Source organism: Aquarana catesbeiana, linkage group LG02 (assembly GCF_042186555.1).
Source record: "Aquarana catesbeiana isolate 2022-GZ linkage group LG02, ASM4218655v1, whole genome shotgun sequence".
NCBI lineage: Eukaryota > Metazoa > Chordata > Amphibia > Anura > Ranidae > Aquarana > Aquarana catesbeiana.
In genome coordinates, this window is record NC_133325.1 from 112,484,250 (window position 1) to 112,500,293 (window position 16,044).

The 16,044-nt window shown below is 42.1% G+C and overlaps 1 protein-coding gene across 2 annotated transcripts in view; it reads right to left on the reverse strand.

The window, feature by feature from the left end:
* LOC141127143 (cilia- and flagella-associated protein 337-like) overlaps positions 1 to 16,044 on the reverse strand; it is a 238,643-nt gene that overhangs the window by 153,010 nt on the left and 69,589 nt on the right. For both annotated transcript variants that reach the window (XM_073613357.1, XM_073613358.1), the window contains exons 8-10: positions 14,985 to 15,077; positions 6,567 to 6,612; positions 6,434 to 6,480 (exon numbers count right to left, since the gene is read on the reverse strand). In XM_073613357.1, coding sequence (XP_073469458.1) covers positions 6,434 to 6,480; positions 6,567 to 6,612; positions 14,985 to 15,077 — 186 coding nt within the window. The remainder of the gene's footprint in view (positions 1 to 6,433; positions 6,481 to 6,566; positions 6,613 to 14,984; positions 15,078 to 16,044) is intronic.

The window sequence follows — 16,044 nt, forward strand, 5'->3', positions numbered from 1 at the left end:
GCCACCATCCAGCTGTCCCTGCAGAGGGCTGTATCTGCATGCTTACGAGACCTTGCTATCAGGGAGGTCCACCATTCCTGGTAAGGGTCCATCTGTAGTATCCCCCGGAGTCACGGTCTGTCTGGATACCCCTCCACACTACTTTTCTTCTGTTTCACTTATATCGGTGATTTCCAAAGACTTGTGGATATGGGATTCTTCCTCAAAAGGGACTGATGCATCTTTATTGAATTGCTTATGGATGAACTTCACTTTTTCAAAAATTTTTTTCAAGTTTGTCACTCAGGATATTTTGTCACTCAGGATATTTTGACCTCTATATGTCTATACACGTTTTATTGTTTATCTACTCTATTTCAAGCATTGTTTGATTGTGTTATGTGATTCACTAACTATGCACAATATATATGCACTCATATATTTATGCAAGTAGTATATGAATTTAGTTTATACGATCATTTGATTGCAAGCGCACTTATTTTATTTATTTTGGTTTAATACACAGATATTGGTGTTTTTTTGTTGCAGCTGCAGCTCAGATCTTTGCTAATTGCTTTTTAGTGCAGGTTCTCCTCTGCATATTTTATACAGTTGCATGTTAATGTATGCGTTACAACTCTAAAATGCATGTGTTCAAGTTCCCTATAAAAAAAATGGCGCCTGTTCCTATCTCTGCTCTGCACTGCAGTGCGCTTTGAAAAATATGACATGTCAGTTTTTTCCTTCATTGTTGGGAGGCCTATAGAAGTCAAACACAATTCATCAAAATGCATGTAATGTGTTTAATGGGTTGGGGACTGGTATTAATGAACCTTGGCCAATGGCTGTTAAGTCTATCTACTCCAAATCTCATTGAAAACACGTCAATGTACATCAACAGGGCATATTAATGCACAAGGAAAACGCACATTGACACATGACAATGCAATTGTCTAACGCTATAAAGAAACACTTCTACACGCATGCAAAGTGTTTGTAAATGAACCCTCAAATTTAACTTCTCATAAAACCTGGCCAAATATAGCATCTACCGTAATAATAATAATAATAAAATTCATAAGCAGAGGTTATCGTCAGTAAAACTCAAATGTTCTAACAATCCATAGATCCAGAAAGCTGAAGATTAGTATTTACTTTATGGGGTCACATCAACAAACTCAACATGTTTTTTTCCCCCAACAGTTTTGTGAATACATAATTAAGGTACTACAGCAATTTTAAACAGCATCATATACAAAGTAAATGTATCTATATTATGTTGCTTTTATATGCTACTATTATACGGCTTTCAGATAATCAATATACTCAATCTTATGTTTCATCAAGTCTCCTTCACATCAGTAATTTCACTGTAGAAGATAAGGCCTTAGCAGGAGGTCGCAATACATTTATCAAGGTTGATTTGGTAAAGAAGTAGGGGCTGTTCACCTAGCAAAGTAAATGTTAGTAAATTAAATGAACCTGTGTTCACTTTGAGTACCTAGTCATATATAGGGAATTTAAAAAAAAAATGTTGCACATGATTAGCTACTCATAGGGGATTATCCTCTGAAGAGGTTATATGATCTGTGACGCATTGCGTCAGGCGGAGCCAGGTGAAGTCACTTCTGCTAAGGAGCAAAACTGGAAGTTTAGTTGGCGGAACCACAGTTACATGTTTCAATGCCTGTATAACACTGCCCACTGCCTAGGCACACCCTAATCACCCTGTGCGGTGCAGATTCCCCTTAATATTTCACTAAAATAAAAATAATACAAATAAAAACTACTGACACCATCCACTGCCCTACTGACATCAATCTCAGCCCTACTGACACTGTGCCCTGCTCTACTGACACCGTCAGCATACTGTATATACACATACACACACACACATATGTGTTTGAGCTTTGAGGTGCACAGCCTAATGCGGAAGGCTGTGCACACTCATGAACACTGCAAAGGTGTTTTTATTATATGTGAGTGCAATTTTATGGAATAAAGGGGGAATCATTTTTAACTAACTTTATTACACTATTGGTAGTTCTTTATTTCAGTGTTTTGAGCATTGTCTTCAGCTGCTGTGATTGAGGCTTGATCCCTTAAAGGGACCTGCACATTGATGGGTCTGATTCCAGGAGCCTAGCCGATGTGGAGAGGATGTTATATCTATTGTTATGGTAAAAGATTAAACGCATGAGACCTATATACTATATCGGTCAACATCAGAGGTGGAGCACTGATTATTTTGAGATTTTTGGAATGTGGTGATACACTGGCACTATAAAATGAATTGCACATTGGACATTTGAGTGCATTAACTGGTATATACCCTGAATCACATATTCAGTGGACTGGATAGCACTGCTGCTGAGACATCATTTATAAACATTTATTGTGTTCTAGTGGGCACTATATGGATTGATGGGTACACGTATATGCTATTTTACCATTTGTAGCAATGGGATTGTGGTCTTACTTAATGATATTGCAAAATATTCCTGCATTTTTATATTCTGTATTTTACTTTTCTGTTGTTGTGGTTTATAATTCTTTTTTTTGTTTTATGTTTGTGTCACCAAAGTTGGGGTAGCACAAACATTGATAACACAGTGAGATAATGTAGTTTGCATACACTTGAGGAAGAGCAGCACTGCCCTAATTCTCTATTTGAATCACAGATTATTGCTTTAAAGAGCCCTTTCACATTGGGGCGTGGGCCGTATTAGCGGCAAAATGCCACTAGTTGTAGCAGCGCTTTTCTGCCACTAGCAGGGCGTTTTAACCCTGCTAGCAGCCGAGGAAAGGGTTAAAACCACCCACAAAGCACCGCTGCCAATTGATTTCAATGGCAGGGGCGGGTTAGGATCGGTGTATTCACTGTTCCCGCACCACCCTTAAGACGATGCTTGCAGGACTTTATTTTTAGTCCTGCAAGTGCACCGCCCCAGTGTGAAAGCACTCAGGCTTTCACACTGGGGAGGCTTGAGAGGCACTTTTCAGGTGCTTTACAGGCGTATTTTTAGCACTAAAACGCCTGAAAAGCGCCTTCAGTGTGAAAGAGGTATGACTACTCTTTTTCTGGGTGTCATTATTTATAGAGTGGCAATCAAACCACATGGGAGCTGGTACCCGTCACTAGGTCTATGTGTGGATGCTTGTGTCTGCACACAGCGGTAAAATATTCAGATTCCGTTTGACTAAACATTTGATAGAATCTTGGTAAAGAATGTGGCAGATGCAGTACCTCCACCTATGGATCTATCTAGTTTTGAGACAAAGGGGTTGATGTACTAAAACTGGAGAGTGCAAAATATGGTGCAGCTCTGCATGGTGGCCAATCAGCTTCCAACCTCAGCTTGTTCAATCAAGCTTTGACAATACAACCTGGAAACTTATAGGTTTCTATAAGGGCCGGTGCTAGACTATTTTGTGCCCTGGGCAAGACCAGATATTTGTGCCCCCCCTCCCCACCCCCCAAAAAAAGTAATTAATTAATTTAATAATTCTTGCACCAGAACTCCTGCATAACACTAAACTGATTACCTATAAGGGGCTTTGCGTATGTGCACCCATGAAGCACCGAAAAACGTCAGTACCCTATATTATTTCATAGGCAGCGCTTTAAAAGCCCCATGCAGGACATCAGGTTAGTGTTAAGCAGTAGTTCTGATGCTAGAATTATTGCTCTCACTTAAGCATGCACGGTGATATATAACATGTGTAGGGCAATCACATGCATTTGTGTGTATGTGTGTGTGTGTAGGGGGGGATGAGATCTAACATGTTTTGCATTTTTATGTGTCTCTTTAAATGTTTAAAATATTTTTTTATATTTCTATTCTTTATTTTTTTTTTTACGTAACTTTTATTGCCATTACATAGGGGACAAATAGCCCCCTATGTGATAGCGTATAGGTGACAGGTACTCTTTTTGTAGACATTCAGGGTCAATTAGCCAGATGGAGGGGGGATGCAGCCAGGTGGAGGGGAGATGCAGCCAGGTGGAGAGGGAGATGCAGCCAGGTGGACAAGGGAGGGGGGTGCAGCCAGGTAGAGGGGGGATAGAGCCAGGTGGACAGATGAGGGGGGTTGCAGCCAGGTGGACAGGGGAGGGGGGATAGAGTCAGATGGACAGGGGAGGGGGGATGCAAGCAGGTGGGGGATGGGTGAGGCCGGGTGGAGGGGGGATGCAGCCAGGTTGAGGGGGATGCAGTCAGGTGGAGGGGATGAGGTCATGTGGAGGGAGGTGCAGCCAGGTGGAGGGGGGATGCAGTCGGGTGGAGGAAGGATGCAGCGGGGTGGAGGGGGGATGCAGTCAGGTGGAGGGGGGATGAGGTCAGGTGAAGGGGGATGCGACCAGGTGGAGGGGGGATGCAGCCAGGTGGAGGGGGGATGCAGCCAAGTGGAGGGGGGATGCAGCCAGGTGGAGGAGGGGGTGCAGCCAGGTGGAAGGGGGATGCAGCCAGGTTGAGGGGGATGCAGCCAGGTAGAGGGGGGATGCAGGTGTGAAAGCTCAGTAATGGCTAGTAGATAGGTTATCCTAATAAGTTGGTGAAGACAAAAGTTGTGATAGCGGTGTACAATAGTTAACAATCAATCACTCAAATAATAAACTCCTGTGCTTTTAAGTAAATATGTATTTTTCAATGTAGCAATGTTTTATAGCACAGGAGTTGGGCAGCGGTATCACAACTTTTTTCTTTACTGTTTGCACTGTATGTGGGAACACATTAAAGCCTCGTACACAGGATTGGATTTTCCGCAGACAAAATCTCGAACTTTTGTCCGAAGGGCGTTGGCCAGGAACTTGTCTTGCATACAAACGGCAAGGAATTGTTGGCCAACAAACACAAACGTAGTGACGTACTACGTGGTTTTTCAGCTCTTTAGCGCCCCCCCTCGCGCTCCTTCTGCTAATTTTGCGTTAGTAGAAGTTTGGTGAGTGTTGATTCGCGCTTTTCATTTCGTGCTTTTCTGTTTGTTTCTTAAGGGCGGTTCGTCAACCAGACATGTTGCGGAATCAGAGGAGATAACGTTTTATTTATTATTGGCCTTGGAGTTATTGCTCTGACCCAAGTCCAGTCCGGGAACAGGAGTATTTCTTGGACCAAATATTGGTTGCTTTATTAATCGTGACCAATTATATCATATGCCTTTGCTGCGGGAGCTCCAGGAGAATAATCCGGATGATTTTCAGAATTATCTCCGGATGACGGACCCCTGCTTTCACCAACACTTGGCACTGGTGACCCCCTATATTAAGAAGCAGGACACATGCATGAAGCTTTTATTTTGTTTTTTGGTTGAATAATGATTTGATTTGGTATATTTTCTATATTTTTGGATGCATAGAATGCACTTTTAAGTTCTAACTTAGTTAAGTTCTATTGGCAGATCACATGTCTAATTTTATGTGTTTTATTTTTTATTGCGCAATAAAAAAAATGTGTAGAATAACACTTGGCTATGTGTTTTTACTTCAAATGTCAGTTTGGAAGTAGGCAGTTACATATTCAAAAATACTATGTAAAATTAACAAGGGACACCAACATAGTTGTATCTTTGATCTGAAAAAATACAGGATAATGGTGTTGTGGTAACTTGCACCAAAAAAAAAATAAAAATAAAAACAAGCATAATAATATTATTCTTGATATCACTAGAAAAAAAAAGCCTTTGAACGTTTGTTTGCAATAACTCCATCAGTATCACCAGCAAAGCAGCTTCATTATTATCCCATTAAAGAAGAAGAGAATGTGCGCTACATTTCGAGATTTCATCAATTGCCACGTCACGAATTTTAATTCTCCATTGCGAACGCTAATTTACAAGACCAACCGCTTCTGGCTTGTCCTTGCTTCCAAGCATGTGTGTTTGTACTTTGGACTTTTGTCCGACCGACTTGTGTACACACGCTCGGAAAATCTGACAACAGACATTTGTCCTCGCAAAATTTAAAAACCTGCTATCCAACATTTGTCCGCGGAAAATCCGACAACAATTGTTCGATGGAGCATACAAACGGTCAGATTTTCCGCCAACAGCCTGTCATCACATAATTCCCATCGGAAAATCCAATCGTGTGTACGAGGCTTTAGTGATAGCAGCAGCCTCACTTTATATATAGTAATAAGTGGCAGCGCACAACATCTTTATTATTTATCCTAATAAATTGGCCACCACCTGTATACCTCCACTTTTGTTTCAGCATGATTTCCTTCATAAATCAGCCCTACAGATGCTAAAACCTGCAGCAGAAAAAAAAATAACAAACAAATGTATAAAAAAAATCAAGTGTCAGATAAATGTCAGAAATTATAGAAATGACTGTTTGGATTGGTATAACAACTAGTAAGAAAAGAAAATAATTTTCATCTAGTGTTTTCTAAAACATATAAAAAATAATTCATGCTGTCTACTATTTTTACTAGGAGAATATCCTTTGCCTCACCTTAATGTTTCTCCTACCGAAGTAAAAAGTAAAATATTCACACATCCCTATAAAAAAACAATACACAGAGTTATTTAATAGTAATTTTGGTGAAACACAGCTAAAGGCATTTAATGGATTCAAATCATTTTACCTTGTCGTCGCCATATAAAATCATGCACTCATCTGTGTCTGTTGCACTACAGAAAAAAAAAAAAAAATACATGTAATATAATAACAGCTTATAAACCAAGGACAGCATTCTCATTCAGGTGGTCTCTGTCTCTTTCTGCTGCTGTTGCTCCAGTTTCTCTGGATGTCACATTAAAACTAATTGGAAGTAAGGAGGTAGCAAGGAGAGGAGACTGATAATGGGACTTCATATTGCTAAGTTTTCCCAATGGGGCTGCCAAGTATTCTTTTAGACATAGCTCTCGCATTATCCTCTACCAAAATATAATTTTAGGTGGAATGCATAATTCACTTACAAAGAAAATAATGTTGGAAGTACCTTTTGTTTTAATTACAGGAAAATACTTTTCGGGTTCATTTAGCACCTGCCTTTTGTTTGCAGAACTCATATCCGCTCTATTATTTATTTTTATATTATACAATAGTGTGGTGGAGATTTCCATTGTAGCTACCACAAGATGTCTCCACTCGTTTGTGATGAGTGTTAACAGGTTGGGCAGTAACTTATATAAAACACGTTAAAGTGGCATCCCAACTTAGGTTGGTAACCAAGCCCTGCCAGTCTGAGTTGTTCCTGGAGGTCTAAATAGGTTGGTCGGTTAGTGCAGAGGGCCTTCAGTCTGTGGGAAGAAGAAAGCAGTATTTTCCATCTTGGGTTTGTCTATAGCAGTGATTCTCAAACTGTGTGCCGCGTGAGATTTGCAGGTGTGCTGTGGGAGTTTTGAAAAATATTTAAAATTGCCAGCGCTTTGAATCCTTGAACATATCGAAAAATTAAATGGTAAATCAATGTCTCAAAAGTTAAAAAAGTAACATATATAAAAACGCAGTCTCAGTCTGTCAATCACTGATTCTTTTCATAACGCGACACTTGTGCGAGATCTCGGGAAAACTCAATCGCTCTAATTATATTATATTATAATAATAGAGACCGTTCCATTCCAACTTCGATGCTTATAAATAAAGTTTGTTTATTGTTTAGCAATGGAGAAATACATAATCAAGTCTGCAACTCTGAAAGAGAAACTGTTATGCCCCGTACACACGGTCGGATTTTCCGATGGAAAATGTCCGATCGGAGCGTGTTGTCGGAAATTCCGACCGTGTGTGGGCTCCATCGGACATTTTCCATCGGATTTTCCTACACACAAAGTTGGAGAGCAGGAGATAAAATTTTCCGACAACAAAATCCGTTGTCGGAAATTCCGATCGTGTGTACACAAATCCGACGAATAAAGTGCCACGCATGCTCAGAATAAATAAAGAGATGAAAGCTATTGGCCACTGCCCCGTTTATAGTCCCGACGTACATGTTTTACGTCAACGCGTTTAAAACGATCGGATTTTCCGACAACTTTGTGTGACCGTGTGTATGCAAGACAAGTTTGAGCCAACATCTGTCGGAAAAAATCCTAGGATTTTGTTGTCGGAATGTCCGAACAAAGTCCGACCGTGTGTATGGGGCATTAAAGAAAGGAAGAAAGTGAAAGTACAAAGAGGTTTACAATTGCTTCAATATGATTTGCTCTCCAAAACAGGCACATCCTTCATACTAATTGTAAAATTAAACATAAATGTAAAAATAAATAAGTTCTTCACCACAAAAATTGTTAAATCTTTTCAGGTGTTAGATCTTTTTGGTGCGCTGCAAGACAAAAAAGTTTGAGAAACACTGGTCTATAGGAACCATGAAGCCAGGACACCTTTCTAGTGACCCTCCCTTTGGGGGGTAGCTTAAGGACTTCTCCTAAGATTGATTCCATATCTTTCTTAGGAGGAATGCCAGGATGTTCTATCCACTACTAGGGCACAGGTCTCTCTCTCTCTCTCTTCCTTTCTTCTGTATTACAAGAACTGCTGTAACCTGTATGGTGCCACCATTATCCTTCATGGCTGATTGTTTATTGCTATCGTTCTCCAGTGAAGTCGACCATCTTTTTTAGGGAACCTGATGTCATTGTTTTTTTGTTTGTTTTCGGTACCCAGAAAAGATGCAAAAGTGAATCAATGCTAAGCCTTTCAGGATTGAAACATTCAACTTTGATGCACTACATTTACTCATGCTGTTTGCTACCTATTGCTTTAAAACTACTGATTTTAAGCAGGGATATTGGCAATCGATTTATCTATCTCATACTTATTCCCTATATAAAACACTCAATTGTACACATTTTCACAATTATTGAGTAATTATAAATCTATTGATTTACTACCGTTTAAAGATATACACATTTAATTAATTATATATCTATTTATTTCACAAACTACTATATACTAATACTTTATTATTAATTATATTTAATCTATTCTCATATTCTCAATCCCATTGAATGAAGTATATATCCTTTTCCAGATATATGTTCTATATTAACATTTTTTAAATCTATTTTATATATACATTCTTTATAGATTTGTATATGTTTTCCACTCCTTACAGTATATGGATTTGTACATTTCGTTACCTTAATTAAATTGTATTAAAATTATATTAAAAAAAAATTCAGAGGTGTTTTAAATTCAGATTCATTTCACTCATATTCAGTATATGGTATCCTTTTTTTCTTTGGATTTCTATTGCTTTTTATTTAGTGCCCCACACACCATCCTGAAGAAGTGGCCACTTTTGTGCCACAAAACTGTGTTTTATATCTATTCAATGCTCATTAAACATTCACCTCTATGAAGAAAGTGTCTCCTGACTTTATTTCTCTTTTGCTTATTTCCTCATGTCAAACCAACTTCTATTTCTTTTGGACCTGAGATATTTTACTGCATACCATGCTGGAATCCATAGAAAGTTAGTATAGGATCCTCCAGATCACCCCACGGAGTACTGAGAGTGACCTATTCTGTGTGGAGACATTCATATTGTCTGCAAGTGCTAACAGGTTGTCTAATCCCTATCCCAACCCAACCTTGCAAATATGAGTGTGACATCCCTTTCATTTTAGAATTTTATCTCATTCAATATACATGGTACTAAAACTATTATTAAAAAAGGTCTCTCCTGGGACTTTCTTTGTTTTTATATATATTTTTTTCTTATTTTTAACTTTGGTAAGATACCCAAGTAGCAAGGGAGACTACTCTTGGGCATGGGTATTTGCAATGGGGAATGAGTGGGACCAAGGCCTGGCAAGAAGAGCTTGTGGTTGGAGAGCCTGGGTTCAAATTAGATCAGACTGGGCTTGCTCACAGTAGGCTCAATTCACAAAAGAAAACTGCATGAGATTGGATCACGTGACGCATGTTTTCCATGAGATATTCAAATGTCAATTCACAGTCAGTTTATGCGGTTTATGTGGTAGTTACCACACAATCGAAAAATGCATGATAAATACTGCATAAACTGACTATAAAGTCAATTCACAAAGCTGAATAAATAAATAAATACATTTGCTGAATAAGTCGTGGTCTATTTAAGAAATTTAATGGCGCTGCTTGGTAAGGAGCAGGCATGGTTGTTAAGGAGTGGGTGGCTGCCACGTCCTTAGCAACGGATGAGATCATTAGCTGTCAGCGGGGTCCCCGACAAAGAAAAATAAGAAAACAAACAGCGGTAACAAGGTGCTTTAGGGGTGGGGTGCCCCAAAGCGTCCCCCCCCCCCATGTTGAGGGCATGTGGCTTGGTATGGTTCAGGAGGAGGGGGGGCGCTCGCTCGTCCCCACCCTTTTCTGACCTGCCGAGTTGCATTCTCAGATATGGATCTGGTATAGATATTGGGTCCTTTATTTTTTCATTTTGGCCTGGGATTTCCCTTAAAATCCATACCAGACCCGAAGGACCTGGTATACATGGGGGGGGGGGGGACCCACGCTGTTTTTTTAAAAATTATTTTTAATTGCTGCCATGTTTTCTTTACATTCAGCTGACAGCTGATGAGTCATCCTTTGTTAAGGACGCGACGGTCGGCTTCCCAGCCCGTTCCTTAGCAACCAGCTCAATGTGATAAATTACCGCATGAAAATATGCGGTAATTACCACATTATTGAAACTTTACTGCAGTAGTTATTTACCGCACAATTCTTAGTGAATTGAACATTTGAACAATTGCTTCCACATGGGTTATTTTACCGCATTTTTTTTTTTCAGCCTTATTTAACTCTTAATGAACTGACCCCACTGTTTCTCTGAGCAGCAGTTTCCTCCTGGCAACTTCAAGAACCCTGGTGAGCCCCATGATAAGGAAGCACAGGAAGCAAGGAAAGAGTTAGGGTCCTGTTACTCTGCAGTAATACAGTTTGAAATGGACTTTATGTATTCTATCAGAAGAATAAAACCTCTATTGTGTACTGAGCTTACAGCCTCCCTGAGTCATGGCTTTACAATTGACATAGAAGTGGAATATTGAGTCGTTGAGTGTTTAGAAAATAATGTTCTCCTGGTAACAAGACCATGCAGAGAAGGGATTACCATTACCGCAATTATCTCAATTAATTCTGTTTACACAGGCGAATACTGTACATACATTGACAGGTGGCAGAGGAAAAACCTTTTCAAAACTGACTAATATATGGAAACTATATTTAAATTGGTAACTGTATCAGAAAAAATGCTGGAAATATTAAGAGAGATTATGAGTTGATGCTGTCTAAATTACATATAATTATGCATTCACCTAAATGTGTTCCATTTTACAGGATTATTACAAAACTGAAATTCAGGATAATATACAAAAGACGCATTGCACAATTTAAAGAACAGTAGCCTTAGTCAACCAATGTGTGCTGACCAACAATACTTCAATAATGCCTTGCAGGTACTTTGATCCTGTATTTGATTTTCTGTGCTCGTAGGAGGTCCCTGTATTTCAAATACATGCTATACATAACAAAATGCCAGTCCTTTGCAAGAACCTGGCTGCAAAGGCTCCAAGTCAGGCAGCAATAGGAGTCGTATGTATGTTGTGAACTCGGAATACATGCAAGTGCACAAATTCAATTAAGGAATAAGCAAAGGTATTTGCAGATGCTAGAAGATGTCTCCACTTTGACAGCACTGTTACACAGTCCATGCATATCTCTTATCGGGGGATTGCTAGACCTTGGAAACCAAGGTACATACCTTGGGTTTAAACCTGAGTGCCCTGAGTCCCATTTACAGTAGTTGCTATTAAGGGGATACCAGATATTATCCTAGCTGGAAGTTGTACTTCCTCCAATCTCCTCTAGGGGCAGCAGTAAGTGATTCATAACAGTGGATGCATTAGAAAGCACTCATTGGTGTGCAGTGTCAGCAGTGGTGCTGATGTGCTGCAAACAGCACATAATACTGTAACCATTTTATTTATTTATTCACTGCAGTGGAGTTGTGATGTGTTGGATTGTGTCGCAACAAGCTATGGAGAAAAAAAGTACAGCACGCTGTACTTTTTTTTTTCCCCATGCACACCACCGCAGTGCAGTGATGTTCATTGACTTAATTGTAAAACAAGGCAGATTGCTTTGTTTTTATGTTGGGGCTATCCAGTGCAGTCCAATGCACCTGGTGTGAACAAGCTCTAAGGCTGGGTTCACACTGGTGCGACACGACAGCCATCCTACTTTGGATCCGACTTTGCCCTGCGACATGAAGCCGGCATGTGTCCGATTTTCAATGAACGGGGATCCGACTTGGATCCCCGCCAATGCCCGGCACTGTGTTTGGTATGAATCTTTAGGGGGAACTCCGCGCCAAATTTTAAATAAAAAACCGGCATGGGTTCCCCCTCCAGGAGCATACCAGGCCCTCGGGTCTGGTATGGACCTTGAGGGGAACCCCCTACGCCGATAAAAACGGCGTGGGGGTCCCCCCCAATCCATACCAGACCCTTATCCAAGCACGCAGCCCGGCCGGACAGGAATGGGGGTGGGGACGAGCGAGCGCCCCCCCCCTCCTGAACCGTACCAGGCCGCATGCCCTCAACATGGGGGGTTGGTGCCTTGGGGGAGGGGGCGCGCTGCGGCCCCCCACCCCAAAGCACCTTGTCCCCATGTTGATGAGGACAAGGGCCTCTTCCCGACAACCCTGGCCGTTGGTTGTCGGGGTCTGCGGGCGGAGGGCTTATCGGAATCCAGGAGCCCCCTTTAATAAGGGGGCCCCCAGATCCCGGCCCCCCACCCTATGTGAATGAGTATGGGGTACATGGTACCCCTACCCATTCACCTAGGGAAGTGTCAATAAAAAAAACCACAGTACACAGGTTTCAAAATTAATTTATTGGGCAGCTCCGGTATCTTCTTCCGACTTCTCCCGGTGTTCCGCCTCTTCTCCCGGGCCCCGCCGCTATCTTCTTCCAGCTCTATTGCCAGCGAGGGGCCCGGTCTGCTGCCGCTGTCTTGTCGCCGCTGTCTCGCCGCTTCTTCTCTTCATCTCTTCTTCCGATGTTGACACGACGCTCTCCCCGGCTGGAATGCTCTCTGTGCGCTCTGCTCTGACTTTTATATAGGCGGTGACCCCGCCCCCTTATGCCGTCACAGTCCCAGCATGCCCAGGGACTGTGACGGCATAAGGGGGCGGGGTCACCGCCTATATAAGTCAGAGCAGAGCGCACAGAGAGCATTCCAGCCGGGGAGAGCGTCGTGTCAACATCGGAAGAAGAGATGAAGAGATGAAGAGATGAAGAGAAGAAGCGGCGAGACAGCGGCGACAAGACAGCGGCAGCAGACCGGGCCCCTCGCTGGCAATAGAGCTGGAAGAAGATAGCGGCGGGGCCCGGGAGAAGAGGCGGAACACCGGGAGAAGTCGGAAGAAGATACCGGAGCTGCCCAATAAATTAATTTTGAAACCTGTGTACTGTGGTTTTTTTTATTGACACTTCCCTAGGTGAATGGGTAGGGGTACCATGTACCCCATACTCATTCACATAGGGTGGGGGGCCGGGATCTGGGGGCCCCCTTATTAAAGGGGGCTCCTGGATTCCGATAAGCCCTCCGCCCGCAGACCCCGACAACCAACGGCCAGGGTTGTCGGGAAGAGGCCCTTGTCCTCATCAACATGGGGACAAGGTGCTTTGGGGTGGGGGGCCGCAGCGCGCCCCCTCCCCCAAGGCACCAACCCCCCATGTTGAGGGCATGCGGCCTGGTACGGTTCAGGAGGGGGGGGCGCTCGCTCGTCCCCACCCCCATTCCTGTCCGGCCGGGCTGCGTGCTCGGATAAGGGTCTGGTATGGATTGGGGGGGACCCCCACGCCGTTTTTATCGGCGTAGGGGGTTCCCCTCAAGGTCCATACCAGACCCAAGGGCCTGGTATGCTCTTGGAGGGGGAACCCATGCCGGTTTTTTATTTAAAATTTGGCGCGGAGTTCCCCCTCAAGAACATCTGAGCACAAGTCACGTGCCGAAGTCGGATCATGCAAGACGGCAATCCGACTTTGATCCGACTTCAATGATAGTCAATAGGCTGAAGTAGGATCAAAGTCGGACCAAAGTAGTACAGGGAGCATTTCTAAAGTCGGAACGACTTGTGTCGGACCAGTTAGGACGGCTCCCATAGGGAAACATTAAATTTCACACGTCATGCGACATGAGCTCCCAATGTCGGAGCGTTTGTCGGACCAGTGTGAACCCAGCCTAATACTTCTTACAATCTCAAAGTTGGAACTGGCACACATGTGAGAAAAGAGCTAGAGCATCATTGGCATCTCAGTAGCCAAGGGGAAAGAGACCAAAAAAAAAGAAAGCAGCAAAGAGGTGGGTAAAAGAAGTATAAAATGAGACGTGGACAAGATAATCCCTCATTTTTTTACACAATCCAAATGAAACACGAAGGATCCTCAGGCATTCACTTTTTGGAGGGAAACAAAAGAAAGTAAATACGTTTTTATTTTATTTTTTTTAATATCTGATCACTCTTACTCCCCAGACAAGTCTTAAACTGGCCATACATACATAAACAAACAGATTCCTCCATCCACAAAAACGAGATGGATGGAATGATCTACTGCAGCAGCCGCTGCTTGAGAAAATTTTTTCCAGCATGTCCTTGTGACAGAAGATAATCAAATGATCGACTTCTGCCGAGTGGGGGCAGCCACATGCTGACGGACATTCGACTGGTCACTGCTTACAAACAAGGTTTAATGGAGTAAACCTATCATTAGTTTTGCAATAATTTGCTGTTATATCAGCACAGTATTAATACAAATATAACCCGCGTAATATTTAGGAAAAATTTGCTCCTTTCTGCTGCCAGAAAGAGAACATCCGTCCCCTACAGCAATAAGCCCCACCCATGCAGATCCTATATCACCACACTGCATCTTCATTGTACAAAGAAGCAAGGAGCGGGTGGTGGCAAGAAACAAGGTGAGGTGTGAATGTGTTTACATTTAAAAATGTAGTCATTGCAGATAAACAGTTTTTTTTTTTTTTTTTTTACAGTAATATTCATAATCTTTACCAGTAATCTATTTTCAAGGGCAGAGTTTCAAGTCCAGTGATTTGGCAGTATGGCTCCAGGTTGGACAGTTCATACAGCTGGATCTCCCGATCTCTGCATACAAAAATAAAATATTTCACAGTTCACACAAATATTTCCATTGTTTCGGAAGGCAATTGTTAACAAATTTATAACTGCTTGGGCAAAGAAACGGTCATTGACAGTAACACAAACAGGAACATTAATATAAAAAAAAGGGGTTATCAATACATACAGCAGCTATTCAGAAGGGATGATGAATGCACTTTCTGATATACAGGATAATAAAAGAAAGCATTTTTGAATCCATATATTGGGAAACACATACTTTTGTAAATTCACTATGCTTTCCCTTTAAAAAAAGTTTTACCAAGCATATTGCTTGCACGGAAAAAGTTATTAGTACCGTATTTATTGGCGTATAACATGCACTTTTTTCCCCTTAAAATCAGGGGAAAATAATGGGTGCATGTCATATCCTTGCTGTCTCTGAGGGAAGAGGAGCGAGCTGAATTACATAGAGATGCGATCTCCTGTGTACACGGCGCTCCGTCACTCACAGCCACGCCTCATGGCCCCGCATTGGGCCACTGTTCTGTCTATCATATGAGCAGGGCCAGGAGGCTTGGCTGTGAGTGACAGAGCGCCTGATACACAGGAGATTGCGGCTCTGTGTAAATCAGCTCCTCCTCTTCCCCCGGAGACAGCAGGGATCATCCAACACTGGCGAGGCTGCAATGATGGGAAAGGTGAGGCTGCAGATGGGCACTGAGCAGGGTGCATTGCTGAGCTGTGACCCTAATTTTGCTTTAATGTTCTTTATTTAAAATGTACGTTTTTTTCCTTAAACTTCCCTCCTAAAATTGGGGTGCATGTTATACTCCTGTGCTTGTTATACACCGATAAATACAGTAATAATTTCCTTTTTTAAGGGTGTTTTACACAGGGTAAGTTGCACTGCTTAGTTAATGCTGCCCAGGAGGAATGATGCTCTTTGGTAGGCCAGGGTTAACTCTGCTAGTCAGGTTTTCCCCGGCTTTTC